The following is a 27,220-nucleotide window of genomic DNA, read 5'->3' on the forward strand; positions in this document are numbered from 1 at the left end:
AATATTTTATACAGTATCTCGATTTTTTAAATGAAACCTGTGTTGAACATCTCAGAGTCGTCGACTCAGTTATCTGTGCACTAATTGCAACCCGTCCTCATAAACAAAGCCCAAAGTCCAGTCCACCCATCCACCACACCCCCTGTTTATGAAGGAAAAGTGGTTTACACATCATTCACAACTGATGACGTTCAAACACTTCTCGAACAAGTTCTTCACTGACGACTTTTGTTCGAACCACAATGCTGTAAATGCTTCATCCACGTACTACAAGTACAAATAATCGCCAGCAGAACCTAAACACCTAACCTAACCAATACCTAAATATGCACAATATGCTTATATATAACAATACAGTATTTATATTTGAGAAAATTCCTATTTTGAATGGACAGTACGTTAAAATTGATGAATGCATCATTGGGGTTAACCGATGGATGGAATGGACTTGGTCTGAGGACGGGTTGACCGATCGTCATCTTTTAAGTATGTTTGAAGTTCATATATTATGGTCGTCTTGTGTATATATCTTCTATTTGATATATAGTTTAGGCTTAGGCTTTTTACTTGGTAGTCATTTTTTATTGAGTATATAATTCTGATATAATTTGATTGTTTTTAGCTAATTCTGCAATCTTAAGTATATTTATATCACAGTTAGGTATGGTCCTTTGGCGAGTGTTACTTTCAAGTAACACTAAAGCTGAGCAGGTGGCTCCCAGGGATGTTGTTGTTGTTGTTGTGAGTACCTCTAGCTAATGTAAAGTGGTCCAAGGTGAATCAGTTTGGAAAACTTTGCAGTACATTAGAGATTAGAGGATCTCAGCTGGAGAGACATAGTACCTCCGAGTTTCCTGTCTGATTGGTCCTTGCACTCGCTCCCTGTAACAGTAGCTAGCTTAACACGTATTTAACATTTGCTTAAAGAACACTGTTATCCAGTTCCTGAACACTTTATATTACATGATCTATAACATTTCAGAAAACAACCACAGGATGAGTACGAAATCCATTGGTTAGTAAACAAAATTTCACCACAAAGTTTACCTATACGTATATGCATGATTTCTTCAAATGGCACCACCATTGACTCCTTGCTCATGAGGGTCAAATAAAACTCACTTTCTGAACTAAAAATCTGATGCTTTAATTATCATACAATCTGGTAAAATTCTAAACCAGTTTCATTAATTTTTGAGTTGCATTTTTTTTGTCTTCCAAGTTATATTTTCAATTACTAATCCTTAATAGGCAAGAATATCAATTTACGTTGATGAGATGTTATACGTAATACAGCTACTCCACATGAAATGGTTAAATGTCACTTAACAAATTAAACATAGTACAGTATAAGTATTACAAATATTGGAAGTACAAATTCGTACAAAATAAGATTTCAGGAAGCATGATATTAGTGTTTTGTGTACTTGAGTCTTAATTTGGATTACAATACCTTTTTTGTGGAGAACACAAAACAATGCTGAACCTCAATTTCTGGTCAAATATGCATATATATAAATAATTTGGTTCACCAATGGATGTGATGTGTTATGTCCCTTGTGTCAAATTGCCCCGACTGTTTAATAGCCACAGTGAACCATATTGTCATATTAACAAATTTCTCTTACACGAGATATGATTGAGAAGACATAGGTAAATTGCTCAGAACAAAAAAGAAAAACATGTCAAAATTTACCATGTGTGAATTTCTTTTTGTCTGAGAGATTCTCTGATATGGAGCTTAAACCAAAAGAGAATGAAAATTTTCTCCTGAGTTACCCCGCTACAGTTTTTCACGTCTGCTTCGCACATCGCTACAATCTAAATGTGATACTGGATATAGCAGCGTGTCTGAGGCTATGCTAACTTCTTGTCATCAGCCACGGAGTGCAGCCACACCCACACAAAACCACACCCACAGCCACACAAAACTGAAGCATACATGTGAAAGCATACGGGGCTGCAGAGATAAGGTACCTTTCTCAAAATCAGAGTAATGCTCCTTTAGAACAGCCCTGGTCAAGAAATTACCTCTATCTTCTTCCTTTGCCTGTAGTGTTGTTCTTAATATGGCAAATGCTAGTAAATGTACAGTACTTGGGAAATGGTAATACTAATTAGTTTTCACGACAGGGGTCTTACTAGCTTGGATGTACTGTATGCTCAGGTTACAGAGGCAAGGACCATCAGAAGATGAATCACGAACATCTTGGTTGATCATCTTGTCTGAATGATGGTTACTTTCTGTACTTAAGACAACAAGCCTCAATGCCTCAGGTATTTTTTTTACGTATTATGAATTAATGAAAGGCTTTCTTTTTTTAAATATACAATCTGATACAGCAAAAATATATTTGTTCCCAGGCAAACTAACTAGACTCTCCTTAATTCTAAATCACTCAACACTAATTACTGTTCATATATATATTTATATATACGTATGTATACTTGGTAATACTGAACATAAAGACAATCAAGGCATGCAATAAATATTTATTTTCATAATTTTATGTCTATAAACCATTCCCTAAATGTAACACAACACTGACTATTATAAGAGGTCTTGAAAAAAGCTTAGCAAGCTTTTTTTCTTTTTTGAAATGTATTTGTTTGTCTTCAGATTCCTTGTAAAATATTTTTAATCCATACATACTGAACCAAGCCTTCATAAGCGAGTGTCTCATTTATATACAAGTGGATACATATTCTTACTTAGACCATGTCTATTTCTTAATATAATCTTTGCAGTACAACTCTTGTTTTTCATGTTCCCATTTCCTCTCTCTCATGACAGCTGCAGAATCCTCAACAATCTTGCACGTTTTTCATGCTTATATCAATTATCAGGAAGACAATACTTTTTATCTCTACTTCCTTGTAAGACTTTATGAAGTTGAGAGGAATAAGAAGGCAAGCCTCAGATCAGTTGACAAACCCAATGGCATATTTAATATACACTACATAAGACTGATACAGGTGGTAGATTCTTCTTTTCAAGCATAACAATTATCTTTGCTTCAGAAAATGGTTTTCAGATCTTGTGAAGGGATTTTGCACAGTATCATGAACTTGGAGAATGCGATACATTTCAAACAATTATTGGGTAGTATGTTGGGCAGATGTTAGTGACTAGCTTAGAAATACTTCTTTATATTATTATTTCTATGTTATGAGCCAAGATATTCCAAGATTCAACTACTTTACAGAGATATATTCACCAAAATATTTTCCCAGTTAACGTAATTGAAATGTACTCCTTAACTATTAACTGTGTTACTAATGTTTATATTTTTCAATTTTTAATGATTGAAATAACTACTAATAAGAAATAAATTATTGATGCTGAGTTACTGAATTTCATCAAACTAATTGCCACAAAATACATATATGATTTTATGGAAATTATAAAACTTTTAAGTGGTCGTTCGTCACCTGCTCAAGTACATCCAACACTAGAAAATAGTGAACATCTTGCAATCAACTTTAAAAAAACCTTTACCATGTTTATATTAAAAAAAAACAAAAACAAAAATCCCATCATACTAAACCCAGATATACAGTACGTTTCAGTGCTTCTCTCTATTGGTGTGTTGTACTAGTCATGCGTATGTACAGATACGGATAATCAGCTACGCATACGTACAGTCACTATATCTTATCCCTGTAATAAATCTCCACATCTGAACTTCATGAAGATATAGATCAAACTTAATTTAAACTGTACATTATACATAAAATATAATTTGCAAACTAAATTATAACAAAAAAAAAAAATTGTTTAAAAGGACAAAACCTTGGAAAAAAGTCTACAGTATATATATGTAATGTATGTATGCATGTACACACATTCATACACAGTCACCCCCCCCCCCCACACACACACACACACACACACACACACAAAATAACACAGAGATGGAAATGTAATGTTCAAATGACCCCGAGACATAAAAGGAATTTTTCCTCCAGTAAGGACTAGTTTAATTGTGGAATGAACAAAATGAAGTAGTAGTGGAGACACACTCCAGACAAGACATTCGAAATAGAATATAACATCAGTCATCTGATGGGTCTAGAGGCTCTGACCTAATCAAACAAATAAATTAGAATAAAGAAAGCACAGAAGCATCTCAGATGGTGGTTCCAAAGCCAAAGCAGGAGTAATGGGATATGGGGATATGCTAAGATAATTTAGCCTCAAATTAATCATGTGAAGTTCTGGAAAAGATATAATTATAAGTCATGATACTCACAGGAATAATAAAAAAAAGAAGATGAGGGAAAACTGTTTGGAAAAGAGAGGAATGGAACAGAGAGAACACATGTAGGGAATGACCAAGTTAGAAAGGTGGAGTCAGATTGGAATGACACAGGTGGAACATTACAGGTGGAATGACACAGGTGGAACATAACAGGTGGAATGACACAGCTGGAACAGGTGGAATGACACAGCTGGAACAGGTGGAACATAAAAGGTGGGCCACAGCTTGAACAAAATGGAGGGGGTGGTGAGACACAGATGGAAGTTGGAAACTCAAATGTGCCAAAGAAATATATAGAATTATAGGGAGAGTGAATAACATTCAGCATATGATCTTAATTGTAGATGTGACAAAACGTAAAGAAAGTTGGGTGTCGTTGCTCTGAGACTCTGTCTCCAGAGCTATAAATTAATGCATAAAATGAAAAGAACATATATTTATACTCATTCATACTTATACATACATATACAAAAATATATACATAAAATTATATTTTAGCTTTATTCATGCTTTTTACAGAAAAGCATATATATATATATATATATAAGAGGATACTCAAACCATACATAAAAACAAATGACTAGGGCTTTGGTTACAGTTGCGTTACTGTTGTTGACGGTGGCTAAGGTGCCTCTTTCCAAACATCATCAGGCTTATTAGTGCACAAAACAAAAGGTAGACAAATAATCTTTGTTTGGAAATCGATGCTGCACGTGAATGCTTCTGACACTTCAAACTTCAGTTGGTTAAAGTGAAGACTTTGACGGTCTTGATTTTCAGCCCACACATTAGTAAACAAAAAATAACACTTATGCCTGATTGTTTTTGTCTCATTTAAGCATATATAAAATAAAGTTATTTAAATATATTTTGGTTGAATCACTGACATTTTGTTATGATTACCATAAGTGCATTGAGCTATAGAATTTAAGAATAAATCCCTATTTTATTCTCTTCATAAGAAAATGCTTAAAATTCTTGGAAAATATATTGAAAAATATTTTAAGATGAGACTAGACAAAGCTCATACTATGCTAATGCTGAGAAACTAATGGATAATGTCCTGTTTCTTTTGTACTAAGAGATGACAGATTTAATAAGTACAAAATATGACTTAAATATTAAGACCAGCCTGCATCATATGTGTTAAACATTAAGACCAGCCTGCATCTTAAGTGTTAAAATATTAAAATAAGCCAGCATCTTTAGTGTTAAACATTAAGACCAACCAGCTTGCATCTTAGGTGTTAAACATTAAGACCAGCCTACATCTTTGGTGTTAAATCTGCACATATAACATTAGCCTGCATCTTAAATATTAAACACTAAGACCAGTCTACATCTTAAGTGTATTAAAGTTAACCTGCATCTTTAGTGTTAAACATTAAGACCAGCCTGTATCTTTAGTGTTAAACATTAAGACCAGCCTGCATCCTAGATGGTAAACATTAAGACCAGCCTGCATCCTAGATGATAAACATTAAGACCAGCCTGCATCCTAGATGACAAATATTAAGATCAGCCTGCATCCTAGATGATAAATATTAGGACCAGCCTGCATCCTAGATGGTAAATATTAGGACCAGCCTGCATCCTAGATGATAAATATTAGGACCAGCCTGCATCCTAGATGATAAACATTAAGACCAGCCTGCATCTTTAGTGTTAAATATTAAGACCAGCCTGCATCCTAGATGATAAACATTAAGACCAGCCTGCATCTTTAGTGTTAAACATTAAGACCAGCCTGCATCCTAGATGGTAAACATTAAGACCAGCCTGCATCCTAGATGGTAAATATTAGGACCAGCCTGCATCCTAGATGATAAATATTAGGACCAGCCTGCATCCTAGGTGTGTCACAGAACACACAACTTTAGCCTTGCACACCACATGTACAGTCCCTTTAGCTCCATGCAAAACCAATTTAAGAAATATATTAATTCACTGCAATATATTTATGAGAATGACATCAACGCTAGCATTTGTTTAATTCAGCATTGGCAGGTGGCAGCATTTTTGAGGCAATATCTAATAATGAATTCTTCTGAAAGGCTATTTTTCGTACTTGGGTCAACTGTAGATAACTGTTAAGAAATTTCCAACTTTTAATTATATCATAATACCAGATAAATTATATAATAATTCCTATTTCTGAGTCGTCCTAAACTAGTGCAGACATTTGTGGGTAAAGACTCACCAAGCAAAACTCCAACATGTAGTTACTCTCAGCTGTTTTGTGTACTAGTGATCTTACTATAGTTACCCTCAGCTGTTTTGTGTATCAGTGATCTTACTATAGTTACCCTCAGTTGTTTTGTTTACTAGTGATCTTACTATAGTTACCCTCAGTTGTTTTGTTTACTAGTGATCTTACTATAGTTACTCTCAGCTGTTTTGTATACCAGTGATCTTATTATAGTTATTCTCAGCTGTTTTGTGTATCAGTGATCTTACTATAGTTACTCTCAGCTGTTTTGTGTTCCAGTGATCTTACTGTAGTTACTCTCAGCTGTTTTGTGTACCAGTGATCTTACTATAGTTATTCTCAGCTGTTTTGTGTATCAGTGATCTTACTATAGTTACTCTCAGCTGTTTTGTGTTCCAGTGATCTTACTATAGTTACTCTCAGCTGTTATGTATACCAGTTATCTTGCTAAAACTTTCAGCTGTTTACATACAAATCACCTTTCTATAGCTACAGGCAGTGTTGCCACAGCCAGTACAGCTATGCAAGCATACGAGCTCTCAACACCTTGATCTTTTCAATATTGTTCCTAGTCTGGCAATACATAGCCTTGAAACCTCATTAACGCCTTTCTCCTGCCTCATGCTATAATTATGCGGAATTATAGTTTTAATGAGAATTATTATTAAACTTAGATCGATAAATGACATTTCGATTTTAACATTTCTGGGTTTTCAATACAGTTAAACATTATCTCTGCTGTAATTTGTTGTTGTACAGTACATTAAGTATGTTATAATGCCTGTATATATATTTATATTTGCGTCCTATTGTGCTGGCTCTTATAAGATCACTCTCCAAACACTGATTATACTCCTTTTACTGATTGCTGACACATCTTTAGTTTATACATTATAACATACTGTATACAATATTTTGACACGCTTAAGCATATGTGAGCTGTCCTGCTTCCAACGTTCCAGTACGCTGCATTCATTTGGCTTTGAGTTCGTCCTGCTGCTTCTTCTCCTCCTCTTCCTTCTCCTCCTTCTTGTCCTCCTCCTCCTCCTCCTTCTGCTCGTCCTTCTGTGCCTCTTCAGTCTCCTTTCTCATGGAGGGCGTGGCGGGTGTGGGATCGTCATGGAACAAAGGGTTCTTCACCTCCATCTCACCAGTCTGTGGAAAAGTGTGCTCGTCAGTCCCCCCTCGAGAAAAAGAAAATGAAAACAGGTATGTATGTATCTTGCAAGTTACATGCGACTAATATGTAAATTGTACAAAATTTTTCAAACAAATTCAGGAAGAAATGGAAAGGTCCTGAATGCTTTTTGTTCTCTTCTACGAGGCTACGGGTCCTCACAACATTACTATTGGTGGGACCCGTATGAATGTCTGCATCTATAAAAGAGAACGAGTGTCTGTTCGAAGCTGGAGGGCAGAAGCTTGCGGCTAGCTTCGCCAAACTTTGCAGGGTGACTGGTGGTTGTTCCAGCATGTCCGGCATTTTCATAGGATGGCAAATGATACCAATTTCCAGTCTTGCTAAATACCACCCTCCATTCTCGCAAATATTTATCCAGAATATTACTTTTTACAAGATGATTAAAGATGAGAGGAAAAATGCCAAAGAGCAGTGAGGGTGATTACAATCTCCTAATTGAACAAATAATGAATTTAATCATTCAATTGACTTGACTAAGTTATGCAAAATTGTTTAATGTAATCCTGCTACTGTAAGAAATAGTACAGTAGTATTTATTAAAAAAGTAGTATATTTTAGTTCAAGAGTAGTATAACATAGTATAGTCCAAATAGTCCAAAAGTGTATATTTTAGATAGTTTTACAATTGGCAAGATTTGTGATATGTATAAAATTATGTCCAGAACATATATATAGTTGCAGATGGTTTATTCCCAGAAGTCTGGGTGACAATGTAGTTAAACTGAACTGTAGTACAAAATATGAGTAGAATTCTGTATAAAATATATTTTTAAGTTAATATTTTTGGTCATGTGGAATGGATTATTTCAATTTACATTATTTTTTATGGGAAAATTTGTTTTTGGTTTAGAAATTTTTGGTTTCCGAACTGTCTCATGGAATTAAGCTCATCACATGAGTTGCATTGTGTTATGTTGTGTTCATGTTTGATAATGTACTCAGGTGTGGGGGGTCATGTAAGCCCTCACTCACGTCTTATCTGTCTGCTATACTCATTCTAGAACCGCACTACTTGGCCTAGTCAGCAAGGCCCGATTTGCCTAACAGGCAGAGCGATTTTCGTTATTTACAAATGTTTCTTTCCTAACATTATTGAAATATTACATTAGGAACATGAATCACTGACTTGCTTATGGTCGGTTAGCATAGGTTGGTTAGGTTAGGCTTGATCAAATTACTGTTAGTTTTGAATAAATAAAAACAAAAATTAAAATCACATATAATGTAATGGAAAGAAATGACATATGTGCTTTCATGTAAATTAACATATCGAAAGAAAATGACAGTACAGTAAAGGGATAGTATATTTCTTTACTGTAACGTGCCTGTAAGAAAGCTTGGAGGCGTTGACAAAGTGGAGAATGATGCCTTGAAGATAATCCTAAAGTGCCCTCGGACCACAAAGACACAAACACATCAAAACTATTGATGATGGTAACAGAGTCCATTTCATGATGATTCCATCACATGTTGGCCTCTGAATACATGATACAGCTGATGAGTTAACCAAAGAGTTCCCCTTCAAAGGAGGAGTCGAGTATAACTTGACATTATTTATAAGCATCTTGGGAACAATAATACATCAGTAACGTCAAAAAAATCTTTTGGATCTGAGGCAGTGAAATCTACACTAGCAATTCATACTATCTTAATAGTATCATGCAAGAAAACCCACACACTTTAGGCTCTTGCAATAACATCAGTTGATTCTTAAATGTTACTAAACTGCTAAAACACACACACACACACACACACACACACACACACACACACACACACACACACACACACACACACACACACACACACACACACACAAGAGTAGGGGCCTCGTAGCCTGGTGGATAGCGCGCAGGACTCGTAATTCTGTGGCGCGGGTTCGATTCCCGCACGAGGCAGAAACAAATGGGCAAAGTTTCTTTCACCCTGAATGCCCCTGTTACCTAGCAGTAAATAGGTACCTGGGAGTTAGTCAGCTGTCACGGGCTGCTTCCTGGGGTGTGTGTGTGTGGTGTGGAAAAAAAAAAGTAGTTAGTAAACAGTTGATTGACAGTTGAGAGGCGGGCCGAAAGAGCAAAGCTCAACCCCCGCAAAAACACAACTAGTAAACACACACACACACGTACGTTATATGACAAAGAGTGCTGGGAAGACGGGACACCACGAGCGTAGCTCTCATCCTGTAACTACACTTAGGTAATTACACACAAACACACACACACACACAGGTTGACAAACACGCAGATGGTTGACAAATGGAATGCATTAGGCAGTGATGTGGTGGAGGCTGACTCCATACACAGTTTCAAGTGTAGATATGATAGAACCCAATAAGCTCAGGAATCTGTACACCTGTTGATTGACAGTTGAGAGGCGGGACCAAAGAGCCAGAGCTCAACCCCCGCAAGCACAATTAGGCGAGTACACACGAACACTGACCCCAGCCTCCAAAGACAGTTCATCTAGAACTTTCGCAATTAATCATCTAGGTGCATCAGATGGCGATGGCTTAATTACCCCTTGTTTGAAGCATTGCACTCGGTCCATAATTACAGAGTAGTTAAGCAATAACTATAATAAGAGTTAAACGATAGTACTGATCAATTACGTCCATATCTAAAACTGTCCTTAAACAGTACTCTTCACCCCATTACTGTTCTCCAATACGTTTCCGGTTTCCTATTGTCGGGGACAGAATGCCTGTTAGGCTTATACAGATCCTCATAGGCCGACACCTGTCCAATTGTTGAGTGCAACCCACAAGAGTTCCATAAGTCACGGGTATTTATTTATTTATTCCACCACATATAAGGAAACGTGACCAAATGCCTGGTCCTATTCGAGAGCCGAACCAGGGCCCATTAGAGTGTGACCCTCACCATACTCACAGACCCCCACCTGACTCCTACCTCAGCACCAGATCAATGCCAACATTCAGACCTGCGTGTAGGAAGCATTTAATAATATTTAGTTTAGAGATAAAAACTCCCATTAATGCTAAACTAAAAAATTTGATATATTATGATTTTTAACGCTTGCATTTTTGAGCGGAAGCGAGGTCACCCTTGTATCTGGGAAGTGACCTCTGGGCCCAGAGTGACCATTAGTGTGTTATGGAGGTCACCCTTGTATCTAGGGAGGTTCCCCTCTGGTCTGTCATTCATCCATCAGTCACCCACTTCTCAATCACGCAGCGCTCATCAATCACTCAGGACTCATCCTGCTGTCACTCAGCACTCACTCACTGACTGGTCACTCACCGGAGCGAGTCCTGGACACTCGTAGACGGTGTACTCATTGTCCTCACCCTCCTCCTCGGAGTCCACGTCCGAGGCCGACCCGTGACGCTCTCCCCCGGACGACCTGTGATGGGTAATGGGTTAATGGGTCAAAGGTAATGGGTTAGTGAGTCAAAGGTAATGGGTTAATGGGTCAAAGGTAATGGGTTAATGGGTCAAAGGTAATGGGTTAGTGGGTCAAAGGTAATGGGTTAGTGGGGCAAAGGTAATGGGTTAATGGGTCAAAGGTAATGGGTTAGTGGGTCAAAGGTAATGGGTTAGTGGGGCAAAGGTAATGGGTTAATGGGTCAAAGGTAATGGGTTAGTGGGTCAAAGGTAATGGGTTAATGGGGCAAAGGTAATGGGTTAGTGGGGCAAAGGTAATGGGTTAGTGAGTCAAAGGTAATGGGTTAATGGGTCAAAGGTAATGGGTTAATGGGTCAAAGGTAATGGGTTAATGGGTCAAAGGTAATGGGTTAATGGGTCAAAGGTAATGGGTTAGTGGGGCAAAGGTAATGGGTTAATGGGTCAAAGGTAATGGGTTAGTGGGTCAAAGGTAATGGGTTAATGGGGCAAAGGTAATGGGTTAGTGGGGCAAAGGTAATGGGTTAGTGAGTCAAAGGTAATGGGTTAATGGGTCAAAGGTAATGGGTTAATGGGTCAAAGGTAATGGGTTAATGGGTCAAAGGTAATGGGTTAGTGGGTCAAAGGTAATGGGTTAGTGGGTCAAAGGTAATGGGTTAATGGGTCAAAGGTAATGGGTTAGTGGGTCAAAGGTAATGGGTTAGTGGGGCAAAGGTAATGGGTTAGTGGGGCAAAGGTAATGGGTTAGTGGGGCAAAGGTAATGGGTTAGTGGGTCAAAGGTAATGGGTTAATGGGTCAAAGGTAATGGGTTAGTGGGGCAAAGGTAATGGGTTAGTGGGTCAAAGGTAATGGGTTAGTGGGTCAAAGGTAATGGGTTAGTGGGTCAAAGGTAATGGGTTAGTGAAGCAAGCATATTAAGGCCTTATTTTAGTGTGAAAACGGGTCAATGGGATTTAGTAATTAGTTAATGGAGAACTGGAACAAGACTAAGAATGAAAGAGAGATTAGTGAGGAACTATGTAATTGGGCAATGTTAGTGACAGGGTTAATTGCCTATCCAAAGATATAATCCCATAACGAATATGCAAATACATAAAAAAATATAAATATATACATGTAATATAAATATATACATGTAAATCATTAGCAGATACATAACATTTGGCTGTTAAAATATCAAATACCAAGCAGCAAGTATACTTTACCCCTGAACATAGTCCAGGAGTAAAGTCAACTCTCAAGAGTATATATATGGGTATACCTCTCAGTGTGTATAGGTATATCCAGTATACCTGTGCTGGGCACCACAGCCAGGCAGCAACCTGTTAGAGGGTTACACAGACCCCCGTCATCTGGGAGGTCATTAAGGTCATATAATGGTCCCCTGTCATCTAATACACTGGGTTATTAGGGTGATAGATGGGACCCCTGTCATCTAACACACTGGGTTATTAGGGTGATAGATGGGACCCCTGTTATCTAACACACTGGGTTATTAGGGTGATAGATGGGACCCCTGTCATCTAACACACTGGGTTATCAGGGTGATAGATGGGGACCCTTGTCATCTAACACACTGAGTTATTAAGGTGATAGATGGGACCCCCTGTCATCTAACACATGGGGGTTATTAGGGTGATAGATGGGACCCCTGTCATCTAACACAAGGGGTTATTAGGGTGATAGATGAGACTATCACCCATTTATCATCTAACACACACAGAGGGACCACCGGGGACCCACAAGGCGGGGCCCAGACATCAAAACATCCCCCCTCTACCCTACTGAGAAGCGGATGATAGCGGCACTAAGTCTTACTTATCCAGGGCGATCATCTGCTGCTTCTGGTGTTGGTAATGGTACATGTGGGCAGACTGGGCCAGCTTGCGGTCCCCGGAGGACGGGGAGAGGTCCTTGTTGGGTCCCGTCACCCCGTAGGCCGGGTACTCCGCATCCTGGGCCGCCCGGTGACTCTTGTTAAGTCTGCAATATAATACATTCACGTTAGCTTCACCGGATTTAACATAGATTGTGGTGAGTCCGAGAGTTTGCTCTCGTTACCATTGTACGCTCGTCAGGATAAGTATTTATTTAATATAGATGTGTGATTTGGTTAGAAGGTGGCATAACGTGGTAGTTTATTCCATTATAACCATCTGTGGTTATGCCCAAGCCGTTCTCATAATGTGTGAGTAAATACTGGGATTTCTTAGATATAGAGTAATACTGTCATATAGTGTAATTTTGTTTTTAGTTAGGTCTAGAATAGGTTAGGTTAGGCTAGATCTAGGATAGGTTAGATCTAGGATAGGTTAGGTCTAGGATAGGTTAGGTCTAGGATAGGTTAGGTCTAGGATAGGTTAGGTCTAGGATAGGTTAGGATAGGTGTTTTGATTGTGTTGGGCATTACCAGTCCCTGAAGTACGTGGGTGAAGAGCCTGAAGCAACCAACCACTCGCTATCCTCGTCCAAGCTGAGGCTCACTCCTCATGTCATATTTAACACACTATGTGACCAAAACAATATTTTCTCGAATATAAATTTATATATATATACTATGATTTTGTGTATAGAAAGGGTTAAGATAGGTTACATAGAGAGCAATTATATATATATATATATATATATATATATATATATATATATATATATATATATATATATATATATATATATATATATATATATATATGTCGTACCTAGTAGCCAGAACGCACTTCTCAGCCTACTATGCAAGGCCCGATTTGCCTAATAGGCCAAGTTTTCCTGAATTAATATACTTTCTCGAATTTCTTTCTTATGAAATGATAAAGCTACCCATTTCATTATGTATGAGGTCAATTTTTTTTATTGGAGTTAAAATTAACGTAGATATATGACCGAACCTAACCAACCCTACCTAACCTATCTTTATAGGTTAGGTAGCCGAAAAAGTTAGGTTAGGTTAGGTAGCCGAAAAAGTTAGGTTAGGTTAGGTAGGTTAGGTAGTCGAAAAACAATTAATTCGTGAAAACTTGGCTTATTAGGCAAATTGGGCCTTGCATAGTAGTTTGAGAAGTGCGTTCTGGCTACTAGGTACGACATATATATATATATATATATATATATATATATATATATATATATATATATATATATATATATATATATATATATATATATATATATAAATATATATATATATATATATATATATATATATATATATATATATATATATATATATATATATATATATATATATACACACACTCACACGTTTTCAGTTATAAATAACATTCACCGATATCACTAGTCGAGAACGTCACCTAATTACCCAACCAGTTCTCGTAATAGCACTTCGCATTTTGACGTATACTTCACCTAAGGTCAAAAACTGTCGTACTAGAAAATGGAAGCGGCTCACAAAACTGAAAGGTCCCATTTTCTGTTCATGGGACCTGTGGTAGGTTAGGATAGGGCACTTGAGTACGACAGTTGCTTGACGTTGGGGACGCTGGTTGAATAATCAACCTTGCGGGGCAGGACGAAGACACACCATTCCTCCGAGGGTTGAGCGACGGGGGGGGGGGGGGGGTTTCAGCGTCGGAAGTCTACGGTGAACAGACGCCACGTTTCACTATGTCTGCTGACCCCTGCTTGTTGTACTCGCCTAGTTGTGCTTGCGGGGGTTGAGCTTTAGCTCTTTGGTCCCGCCTCTCCACCGTCAATCAATAGGTGTACAGGTTCCTGAGCCTATTGGGCTCTATCATATCTACATTTGAAAAATGTGTATGGAGTCAGCCTCCACCACATCACTTCCTAATGCATTCCATTTGTCAACCACTCTGACACTAAAAAAGTTCTTTCTTATATCTAATATTGTGTTGCTTGTGTTGGTATTACTTGGTTACCACTTCTAGTGGATGTGTTACAGCCGTACAGAAACACTCGGGGTTACGTCCTCGGTAATAAGACTTCATAATCTCGCCTTCATGTACTCGGTCCACTATTAATTATTTAATAATAATGGACACCACAGAAAAGGCCTAATAATCCATACAATTCAGCTCCTATTTATATTCACCCAAACACTCTATGGGACAATTAGTCCCACTACCAATACCACTTGGAACTGGAACATTTTCCAAGTAAACTTTCCCAGATACACAACCACTCATGAACCGGAACAAAAGCTCTGCATTTCCTGTCAGAATTTGCGCGTATCAACTCCGGATGGAATAGCAAATGGTGTTACAGATTGAAGGTTGTTGGCATCTTTGCGTCCCCACAAACCGTCGCTGATCAGAAATTCATAGGCAATCCCTCACGGCTTCACAAATGGAAGAGTGGGTGAGGGCTAGGGGGAGGGGGAGGGGACGCAAGTATAAGCACCACCTTCTCCTATGACGTGCAACTGACGACTGAGTGCTTTCCTCCAATGACATAACGACGTGATGCTTGCCAGGGTGCCCCCTCATTGGCTGATCAAGTTACGGAACATGACGATGACGTCATCGTCTTCTTGTGACGTCATGATAGTCAGGCGCCACCTTGATCTAGAAAGTTGGGGTTGGGCACCATTCCTTCCGCTCATCCCATCCCAAATCCTTATCCTGATCTAAGTGCTATATACATATAGCCGTAATGGCGTGGCTCTTTCCCCCTGATAGTTCCCTTCCCTTGATAATTACCGTACCATACCTCACCAAGCACAACCGCTACTACACCCCCCCCCCATTAATCTCCACCACTCCAACTGCCATAACTGACCACAATAATAACACCAGTGCAGGCGATGAGTCACAATAACGTGGCTAAAGTAAGTTGACCAGACCACACACTAGAAGGTGAAGGGACGACGACGCCTCACCAGTGCACTCCTTGGGGGTGGGTCGGAGAGGAATATCCAAACCTCTTAGAAACAAGGCCAAAAATGGAAATGTCTTCGTATTAGTTAACATAAACTAATTGCCAGCCACTGCAACCAACAGTTTAACCGATCAAACTCTCACAAGTCAAGCCTGGCCTCGGGCCGGGCTTGGGGAGTGGAAGAACTCCCAGAACCCCATCAACCAGGTATCAACCAGGTATCAACCAGGTATCAACCAGGTATCAACCAGGTAAACAACGCCTCAAGTCAATAACGAGAAACAAATGTCAGGTTGCAAAAATAACAACGTACTGGAGCGGAACATGTAGAAGGAAATGCAGAAGTGACCCAATGAGGAGTAAGTAGTTGTTGTAGTAACGTAAGCCCAGTCAACGTTATTTGTACGTTATAACGACGTAACAACGTTGCTAGAACGTCGAGACTACGTTTGTTTGTAAGGCCCCCCCCACCCCCTCCGTCAGCCAAATATAAGAAACAGTGACGGAACACTTAAGTTTTCAGCGCGGTAATTTATCAGGTTCGAGCAGCAAGTGGCGGATCACGAGGCTACAATGGATATACGGGCCTGCGAGCCGCTGCCACCAACAGTTTAACAGATCAAATAATCACCAGACTAGCGTGGCCTCGGGTCGCACTTGGGAATTAAGAATTCTCGAAACAGACTGCAGGTAAAGACCCCCACTATATATATAACAGTATGTGTGTAAATCACGAAAATAAACACGTGATTAAAAATGTGACAGTGTCAGACCACGGAGGAAAATTGAAACAGGAATTTCCTTTAGTACTTTCGTATATTAATACATCTTCAGAAGGAAACAGGAGTTCCTGTTTCAATTTACCTCCGTGGTCTGACACTGTCTCATAACAGTATACAGGGTAGATGAGGTATGCATTTATGTATAGCAGCACTGAGGGTAGATGAAGCATGCATCGACAAGACACAACAGTCCCATAGGTCAACACAGCTCTGGTAGCATTGAGTGAAGGAGAACCAGAGGGAACAAGGGAGAGCTAAGGGGAACGACAGGGTACCAAAGGGTAATCCTTGGAGACGAAAGGGAAACACGTGGGTACCAGGGGGGGGGGGGGAGGGGACAAGGGGGGGGGGGCGAACAAGGAGCACATTTTCGTCACATTGTGGTGGCACAGGGAGCAACACCTCCCCCCCCCCACCCCACCTCCAGGGGGCCCTGCTCTTTGAATATTGATCTGTATGTTGAAGTGGCAGTCTCCTTAAAGAGTACCGCTAGAGGGTCGCCCTTTTCTCTATGGGTAATGCTCATAGTGCTCTACGACAATGAAAGTGTCAATTTCAGGTGATTTAAGTGTAAAGCTGCAAGAAGTGAGTATTATGAGGCTTTACATTACTAATGTAATGTAATAGTCAAGACTGGGCACTTTAGAGCTGGTGTTACATGTAAAAGTTCTTATTGACATACTTATTGTGAACTTTATTGGTTCTCTCTCTCTCTCTCTCTCTCTCTCTCTCTCTCTCTCTCTCTCTCTCTCTCTCTCTCTCCAAATTGGGAAAATAATTCTAACCACCACTTACCTAGAGAATTTGTTTAACTCTCGACAATGCTCGGGGGGAAAATGATCATGAACTATATCTGGTTTTGAGACAAAAAAATGTGATATATTCTCCCTTACGTTGGTGTCATCTCGTGCCCAAGTGGTTGGGTAATTAGTGAGACTACGGGTACCAGCGTCTCCAAAGACCTAACCATAACAACCTGGTCACTCAGAGGAAATATATCTGTCTAACACTTCAGATTTCTACGAAATGAGTATTTTGAATGTAGTCAATACAATCAAACTATTATAACAGCTATCGTACGAATATTGAATATACTCTGGACAAAAATATACGAATATACAATATTCTCTGGACAAAAATAAACGAATATACAATATACTCTGAACAAAAATAAACGAATATACAATATTCTCTGGACAAAAATAAACGAATATACAATATACTCTGAACAAAAATAAACGAATATACAATATACTCTGGACAAAAATAAACGAATATACAATATTCTCTGGACAAAAATAAACGAATAATAATATGTATTATAGATTATCTTAAACATTCTGAACAATTAAACATTTATAATTTTGTTCAACATTCTGAATCTTTTAAGAAGAGGGTGAGGTGGTGAAGGGGGGAGGGGGGAGGGGGGGAGGTGGTGATGGTGGTGAAGGGGGGGGGGAGGTGGTGATGGTGGTGAAGGGGGGGGGGGAAATGGTGATGGTGAGGGCTGGATACTGGGGAGATGGATGGGTGGATAAATGCATGGTTAGATAGATAGATAAATAAGCAGATGGATGGATATATATAGATGGATGAATAGAATGATAGATGGAAAGATAAATGGACAAAAAGATGGATTGATTGATGGATAGATGTATAGTTGGATGGATAAATGGATAGATGAATAGGTAGATGGATAGTTGGACGACAGATTGATGGACAGAGTGACAGGGATAGATAGATAGATGAATAGGTAGATGGATGGACAGATGGGAGACAGACAGACCCGTGCAACGCCGGGTACCTTCCCCCTTAAATATATATATATATATATATATATATATATATATATATATATATATATATATATATATATATATATATATATATATATATATATATATATATATATATATATAAAGATCAAACAGTTTATCTTATTTTCAAACGAGTTGGATGAGTCGACAGATAACACGTTCTCAGCACCTTTGAGGCAATCGATACCAAAGTAGAAACCTGTGGGTATTAGGTGAAACGTTTTCCAGCCTTTCTAGAAGACTGCAAAACGTTGCAAACGTCCAAACGCTGACGAACGTTTGCTGTTTAAATGGCAAGTCAAAGTAAAGGCTTTATAAATGTCGCAGGCACACAGCATGAGACTTTGCGCAGCACGAGGGCGTCTGAGAGTCGCACTTGGTGCTGAGCATTGTTAAGATCGTCAACACCAGCATGAGCCGGAGTCTTCAGTACACGAGTGCTTAAGCTCTTGGGCCCCGGATATCCCCAAGGAGTTGCGTCAGAAGGGTGACTACATTTCTGGAAGCTCAGGCCAGACATGACCCTCTTCATGCATGAACCACACCCCGGGGCACTAGCTTCACCCCGTAATACCCCCTTGTCACACCCCGGGGCACTAGCTTCACCCCATAATACCCCCTTGTCACACCCCGGGGCACTAGCTTCACCCCGTAATACCCCCTTGTCACACCCTGGGGCATCATCTTCACCCCGTAATACCCCCTTGTCACACCCCGGGGCACTAGCTTCACCCCGTAATACCCCCTTGTCACACCCCGGGAGACTCCATTCAGAGAGCCGCTATGATCCAGGCATGTCGACGTTCATCTCCCTGTTGACCCGGAGTTGCAGTTTGCCAACATTAGAGATTAATAATGCAGGAGGTAATTAGGTCCAGGCTCGGGCCTCCTCCTGACGGCGATTATCTGGCAGAGTGATATTCTGCGTCGCCGGTCCTTGGGGACCTCTTGATGCCTGGGGAGGCTGGTGAGTGTTAGGGGAGATGTTGGAGGGGGGAGGTGTTGGGGGAGGTGTTGAGAGAGAGAGAGAGAGAGAGAGAGGAAGGGCAGACCTGAGGAAGCAGAGAGTTCCTCCTCCTACCACAAAATCACCATAAATTCCTTCATAAACTCCGCCACCATAACCCAACCTCCACCACACACACACACACACACACACACACACACACACACACACACACACACACACACACACACACACACATCTTACACCCCCCTACACCCTCCACCAACACCCTACACCCACACCACCTCCACACTCTAGGACCTCTCAAGAAGAGGTAAAGTAACAATATAATATACACTCCTGGAGTGTCTCCGAGAGAACAACATCAGGTCAATTTGTAGCTTCCGCTCCCACGGTCATGTTAATTAACACGACTACGACACTATATAAATTTAACAGACTTTAATTATTTAGCCTGAAGAATGTTCTTCAGAAGAGCGGAATGTTTGTCTGACAGACAAATGTAATGTTTGTTTGTCTGAATGTCTGAGGTTAGAGGCCAGATGTTTGGAGCAAGCCTTAACCAACTTTCACAGTGATTGTTGTGGGGTGAGCGCCCATCATGGGCAGATCGGGATATGCACCATTTAAAAGAATAGGTAGGTGTCACAGTATAGACACCAGGCATCTTTTTTCCATTTCCCTGTGAGTTCTTAATCGAGAAAATATAGTTTTGATTAAATTAAAACTATAAGAGAGAAAGACAGACAGACAGACAGACAGACAGATGGACAGACGAGAGAGACAGACAGTCTGCCTGTCTGTCTGTCCAAACTTACAGGCCGAATATTTGGAGTTAGCCTCACCCAAATTTGCAGCGTGAATGGTCTGGCGTACAGGGAGGTCATAGGATGGTCGAGGAATGTCTTAAGTTAAATGGCTTAAGAAATATTAGCAAGTATAACACCCCTCTCTCCCCCCCCCCCCCCCTCGGCCATTTTCATGGAGTCATGTGTGATTTCTGTGATTTCTACTGAAGAAAGAAGAAGGAAGAAGAAGAAGAAGAAGAAAAGCATCCGAGATACGTGTAGAGTTGTTTCAGTGCTTCTCCAGGAGGTGGGGGGGGGGGGGTGATGAGGGGAGGGACGAAGGGGAGGACGAAAGGGTGGGGGGGGGCAGTGGGAGATGGGGGGAAGATGGAAAGAGGCGGGGAAGAGACCCGGGTACAGCCGGGTCTCTTCTTAGCCGAAAGCACTCAGTCGATTCTTCCTCTTTAAATGTGGTTCACTTGCGATGGCAGATAGATAGATAGCTAGTTAGCTAGATAGACTTCTGGATAGATAGATATTGACTTCAAATGCCACATATATATATTTTTAATTAGATATTCTAGCCCCTTGTATTAATGTTACAATGAAACTTCCTTAAACAATTTCCGAGAAACTTTGGACGTGTTAATTTATAGATTTGATAATAGGGAAAATTTTGAACAAATGAACCTGACGAGGATTCGAACCTGCGTCCGGGAGCATCCCTCAATCGACTGAGCTAATGTTAGGGTAAATTTTGTTTTCTCTGTATTTAGAGATATAATTAACGTTGCTCACATAATTTTTATTTACCTAACTCACAGTGACAGAGTAAAGCAATTTACACTTTCTTAAGTGTTTATGAGAGTATTAAGGCGTAGCTTGAGAGCACGCCACTGAGAGTCCAAGACTCTTAAGGCGTAGCTTGAGAGCACGCCACTGAGAGTCCAAGACTCTTAAGGCGTAGCTTGAGAGCACGCCACTGAGAGTCCAAGACTCTTAAGGCGTAGCTTGAGAGCATGCCACTGTGAGTCCAAGACTCTCATATCAAAATATTTTCAAATTGCTCGAAACATTTTCCACAGTAAAAAATAAATAGAAGATTACATAATTAAAAACACAAAATTAAAACAAAAAAAAATCATTAAAAAACTATAGTTACAGTTATCTCTGTAACTGTAGAGATAAAAAATTATATCTACAGTTACATATAAAGATAACCTACAGCCTAATAACCTACTATAGAGATAACCTTCAGAATGTGAGATTACTGAATCGTGATAACATGAGTATATATATAAATATATATATATATATAAACAATTATATAATATATTATATACATATATAATATATATAAATAATTATATATAATTATATATATAAACTTATATATAAACGCGCCTTATATATAAACAATTTCTACTGCCTTAAATGTAAATAATTATAGCTTAATAATAGTTGTCATATAAACAGGTCACCAGACCTCGACAAGATAGCTGTTATCTATACTCTACGAACTCATTACCATTCCACGATCGAGCGCTTATTATAGCTCCTGGTATTCTGTTCCAGATATCTGAAACCATTATCTGAAAACTATTCAGATAGTTGATATCTGAAACTATTTCCAAACCAGAATTTACGAAGGTATTTCGTGAATCTAAACTGATCCCCTTTGAGGCCATTAGAAGGTCAACAACACTGCCCAACTGTTATCTGGTAATTATTATCATTAGCAAGACCCAGGGACCAGATTCACGAAGCAGTTACGCAAGCACTTACGAACGTGTTCATCTTTCCTCAATCTTTGACGGCTTTGGTTACATTTATTAACCAGTTTACAAGCGTGAAAACTTGCCAATCAACTGTTGTTATTGTTATAAACAGCCTCCTGGTGCTTCGGAGCTCATGAGCTGTTTAATAATTGGAAACAAAGCCGCCAAAGATTGAGAAAAGATGGACAGGTTCGTAAGTATTTACGTAAGTGCTTTCGTGAATCTGGCCCCTACATTCGTCAACATTAAACTGCATCTGCCCATCTTTGGCCCATTTTTAAAGCCTATCTAGATCACAATGTAGCGATTTTGGGTCTTCTGAATTTATTTTCCCCCCTATTTTCATGCCGTGTGTAAGTTAGCAAATGTTCAAATCCACAACGGCCCGTGATGAGGGTTCGAACCTACGTCGGGGATGATCCTAGACGCGCCTTAGTCGATTGCGCCACGATATGGTTAAAAGAATTGCAACCGCGGCTGCTACTGTCCTCACACGGATCCCGCAGTTCATTTGATGTATCACGCAATTGTGATTTCTGTGTGTATTAGCAAATGTTACTATTCAGGCTTGTATCTAAATCGTTTAAATATAAATATTGATTGCATTTGAAAGGAGGCAGGATTCCTATATTTTGTATTTCGTTCAATTATTCAAATTCAAGGTATAGCTGACTATTTTCCAATATGGCAGTACCGGGCGCCGCAGGGAGTAGGATTTAAGCGCCCAAAAATGCAAGCAGGGCTCCGAGATTCCCGGATAAAGGATGGTCCGAGGATAGGCTGCAAGCGGCATGAATCGGCCAATCAAAAAGTAACCCGAAGTCACGTGATGAGTGAGAGAGACCCGTGTCACGTCCCATTGGCTCGGCGGACGTCAGTTGAGCTCTACAAGTCGTACGGGAAGGTCGTGTCGAGGTCAGTTCTAGGAATGTAGTGACATTTTGCCAGTGCACGGAGCCGGTAGAAAGCAGACGCCATAATGATGATACGTATACTCAAAGAGTGACTAGTGCATCTTCTAGAAGATTTATTCCAGAAATCTGCAAGTTGCAAAGGTCGAGTGCAACACAGAAACTTAAACTTAACTTAACAGTGTGAAGTTATTGGCTGGGCAGTGTGAGTGGCTGTGTATTTACTATTTGAACCTGCAGAATCCAGCTCCTGAACCCTGCCTTTTTAACTGATATATATATATATATATATATATATATATATATATATATATATATATATATATATATATATATATATATATATATATACATATATATATATATATATATATATATATATATATATATATATATATATATATATAACTGAAAACTCACACCCCAGAAGTGACTCGAACCCATACTCCCAGGAGCCACGCAACTGGTATGTACAAGACGCCTTAATCCACTTGACCATCACGACCGGACATAATGAGGTGATAGCCGAGGCTATTTGAACCACCCCACCGCCGGCACTCGGATAGTAATCTTGGGCATAGCATTTTACCAAATCACCTCATTCTTTGGGGCACACGTGAGGAACACAAATGCGAACAAGCCTGAATGGTCCCCAGGACAATATGCAACTGAAAACTCACACCCCAGAAGTTCGATTATGGGTTCGAGTCACTTCTGGGGTGTGAGTTTTCAGTTGCATATTGTCCTGGGGACCATTCAGGCTTGTTCGCATATATATATATATATATATATATATATATATATATATATATATATATATATATATATACATATATATATATATATATATATATATATATATATATATATATATATATATATATATATATATATATATTTCCTCTATGTCTTCTACAGCATATATTTCTCTCTAACATACCCACACATCCAGGAAGCAGACCGTAGCACCTGTCAATCTCCCAGGTATTTATTTATTCACTACAAGATGAACGGGTGCATCAGGGTGAAAGAAATTCTGCCCATTTATTTCCTCCTCGGTCGGGAATCAAACCCAGACCCTTAGGATTACAACCCCCGAGCGCTGTCCACTCAGCCGCGAGGCCCCGAGAGAGAGAGAGAGAGAGAGAGAGAGAGAGAGAGAGAGAGAGAGAGAGAGACAGAGAGAGAGAGAGAGAGAGAGAGAGAGAGAGAGAGAGAGAGAGAGAGAGAGAGAGAGAGAGAGAGAGAGAGTGTATTCACCTAGTTGTGTTTGCGGGGGTTGAGCTTTGCTCTTTCGGCCCGCCTCTCAACTGTCAATCAACTGTTTACTAACTACTTTTTTTCCCTACACCACCCACACACACACACCAGGAAGTAGCCCGTGACAGCTGACTAACTCCCAGGTACCTATTTACTGCTAGGTAACAGGGGCATTCAGGGTGAAAGAAACTTTGCCCATTTGTTTCTGCCTGGTGCAAAAATCGAACCCGCGCCACAGAATTACGAGTCCTGCGCGCTATCCACCAGGCTACCAGGCCCCCGCTCGCGCGCGCGCGCGCGTGTGTGTGTGTGTGTGTGTGTGTGCGGGGGGAAGGGGGAAGTGGTCGATCCACATCCTCACCTCCACGACACCTTAGGGCGTTCTGAGAGCAGAAAAAGTCAGGAGTCAGCAGTGCTTGATGTAAGCAGAGTCTTCCAAGCTCAGACCGGCTTCCTAAGCGACTTGGTGTCCAGTGTAAGTGCTACAGTAAGAAGTGCACTAAGTGTAGAGTACACGCTACACTCTACAGTGTACAATGCGTATTCGATCACCTACTACTTTACAGCCATAATGTAGTGCAGCAGTGGGAGTAAGCCATGTAGTAGTGTAGGAGTCCACGAGTCAGTGTAGGAGTCCACGAGTCAGTGTAGGAGTCCACGAGTCAGCGTAGGAGTCCACGAGTCAGTGTAGGAGTCTACGAGTCAGTGTAGGAGTCCACGAGTCAGTGTAGGAGTCCACGAGTCAGCGTAGGAGTCCACGAGTCAGCGTAGGAGTCCACGAGTCAGTGTAGGAGTCTACGAGTCAGTGTAGGAGTCCACGAGTCAGTGTAGGAGTCCACGAGTCAGTGTAGGAGTCCACGAGTCAGTGTAGGAGTCCACGAGTCAGTGTAGGAGCCCACGTGTCAGTGTAGGAGTCCACGAGTCAGTGAAGGAGTCCACGAGTCAGTGTAGGAGTCCACGAGTCAGTGAAGGAGTCCACGAGTCAGTGTAGGAGTCCACGAGTCAGTGTAGGAGTCCACGAGTCAGTGTAGGAGTCCACGAGTCAGTGTAGGAGTCCACGAGTCAGTGTAAGAGTCCACGAGTCAGTGTAGGAGTCCACGAGTCAGTGTAGGAGTCTACGGGTCAGTGTAGGAGTCCACGAGTCAGTTAAGGTTACTGTTTATCTGAGAACTAATTAGCGCCTCCTGCTGCCACACCTGCTGCTGCCACACCTCCTGCTGCCACACCCCCTGCTGCCTCACCCCCGGCTGCCACACCCCCTGCTGCCACACCTGCTGCTGCCACACCTCCTGCTGCCACACCCCCTGCTGCCTCACCCCCGGCTGCCACACCCCCTGCTGCCTCACCCCCTGCTGCCTCACCTCCTGCTGCCACACCCCCTGCTGCCTCACCCTCTGCTGCCTCACCCCCGCCCCCTCTTCAACATTGCAATCGTAAAAGGGACATTTTCTAAATTTCAAGTTCTCAGAATGCACTTCTCTTGCAAATGTTGAAGACTTCGATAATATACTTCATCCATCGCTGGAGAGGATCCATTTGCAGCTCTATAGCGCCTTAACCGGTCATCCAACACCGTAACCGGTCATCCAGCGTCTTAACCGGTCATCCAGCACCTTAACCGGTCATCCAGCGCCTTAACCGGTCATCCAGCACCTTAACCGGTCATCCAGCGCCTTAACCGGTCATCCAGCGTCTTAACCGGTCATCCAGCGTCTTAACCGGTCATCCAGTGCCTTAACCGGTCATCCAGCACCTTAACCGGTCATCCAGCGCCTTAACCGGTCATCCAGCGCCTTAACCGGTCATCCAGCACCTTAACCGGTCATCCAGCGTCTTAACCGGTCATCCAGCGTCTTAACCGGTCATCCAGCACCTTAACCGGTCATCCAGCGTCTTAACCGGTCATCCAGCGTCTTAACCGGTCATCCAGCGTCTTAACCGGTCATCCAGCGTCTTAACCGGTCATCCAGCGCCTTAACCGGTCATCCAGTGCCTTAACCGGTCATCCAGTGCCTTAACCGGTCATCCAGTGCCTTAACCGGTCATCCAGTGCCTTAACCGGTCATCCAGTGCCTTAACCGGTCATCCAGCATCTTAACCGGTCATCCAGCGCCTTAACCGGTCATCCAGCGTCTTAACCGGTCATCCAGCGTCTTAACCGGTCATCCAGTGCCTTAACCGGTCATCCAGTGCCTTAACCGGTCATCCAGCGTCTTAACCGGTCATCCAGCATCTTAACCGGTCATCCAGCGTCTTAACCGGTCATCCAGCGTCTTAACCGGTCATCCAGCGTCTTAACCGGTCATCCAGCGCCTTAACTGGTCCACTACCGCCCCCGGGATGGGTATGGGGTGCATAATAAATCAATAAAATCAACCCAAAGCTCTCCCAAAATAATATAATTAATTTACTCCACCTGTTAACAGTTAATTAAGAGCTGCTCAGAATTACCCAAAATAATTTACATATAATAACCCCATATAATATAATATAATATACATATAATCTTCAAGAACCATTATTATAGCTTAATGACAATTTATGTAACCTCTCTGCAGTCATTGAAGAGCACAACCTGTTCTCTGGACCTCAGTCCGTTCTCTAAATTGCCCGAGCCTAACCTAACCCAGGATCTATAAATAGAAAACGAGACCTCAAGTCAATTTGGGGAGCCGCTGTGGGTTGTTAGTACGACAGTTTCTGGCCGTAGGGGGGCTTTATAGGTCAAAGTACGGTGTACTATTCGAGAGGATTGGTGGTATACTGTGTGTAGTTACCTGAGGGTAGTTACAGGATGAGAGCTAGGCTCGTGGTGTCCCGTCTTCCCGGTACTCTTTGTTGTACAACGCTTTGAACTACTGACGGTCTTGGCCTCCACCACCTTCTAACTTAGATTGTTCCAACCGTCTACCACTCTGTTTGCGAAAGAAAACTTTCTAATATGTTTTTCGGAATCCTCGTTTCCTTAGCTACCCTGTGTACTCACCTAATTGTACTCACCTAATTGTGCTTGCGGGGGTTGAGCTCTGGC

General features: G+C 40.9%; 1 protein-coding gene across 2 annotated transcripts in view; it reads right to left on the reverse strand.

Annotated features, from left to right (window-relative positions):
- Window positions 1-1,122: 1,122 nt before the first annotated feature.
- Window positions 1,123-27,220, reverse strand: part of LOC123750532 (protein cab-1) — a 186,421-nt gene continuing 160,323 nt past the window's right edge. For both annotated transcript variants that reach the window (XM_069315999.1, XM_069316000.1), the window contains exons 6-8: window positions 12,854-13,018; window positions 10,933-11,035; window positions 1,123-7,626 (exon numbers count right to left, since the gene is read on the reverse strand). In XM_069315999.1, the coding sequence (XP_069172100.1) occupies window positions 7,444-7,626; window positions 10,933-11,035; window positions 12,854-13,018 (451 nt within the window). In that variant the 3' untranslated portion in view covers window positions 1,123-7,443. The remainder of the gene's footprint in view (window positions 7,627-10,932; window positions 11,036-12,853; window positions 13,019-27,220) is intronic.

This window comes from Procambarus clarkii, chromosome 82, assembly GCF_040958095.1.
Source record: "Procambarus clarkii isolate CNS0578487 chromosome 82, FALCON_Pclarkii_2.0, whole genome shotgun sequence".
NCBI classification, from domain to species: Eukaryota; Metazoa; Arthropoda; class Malacostraca; order Decapoda; family Cambaridae; genus Procambarus; species Procambarus clarkii.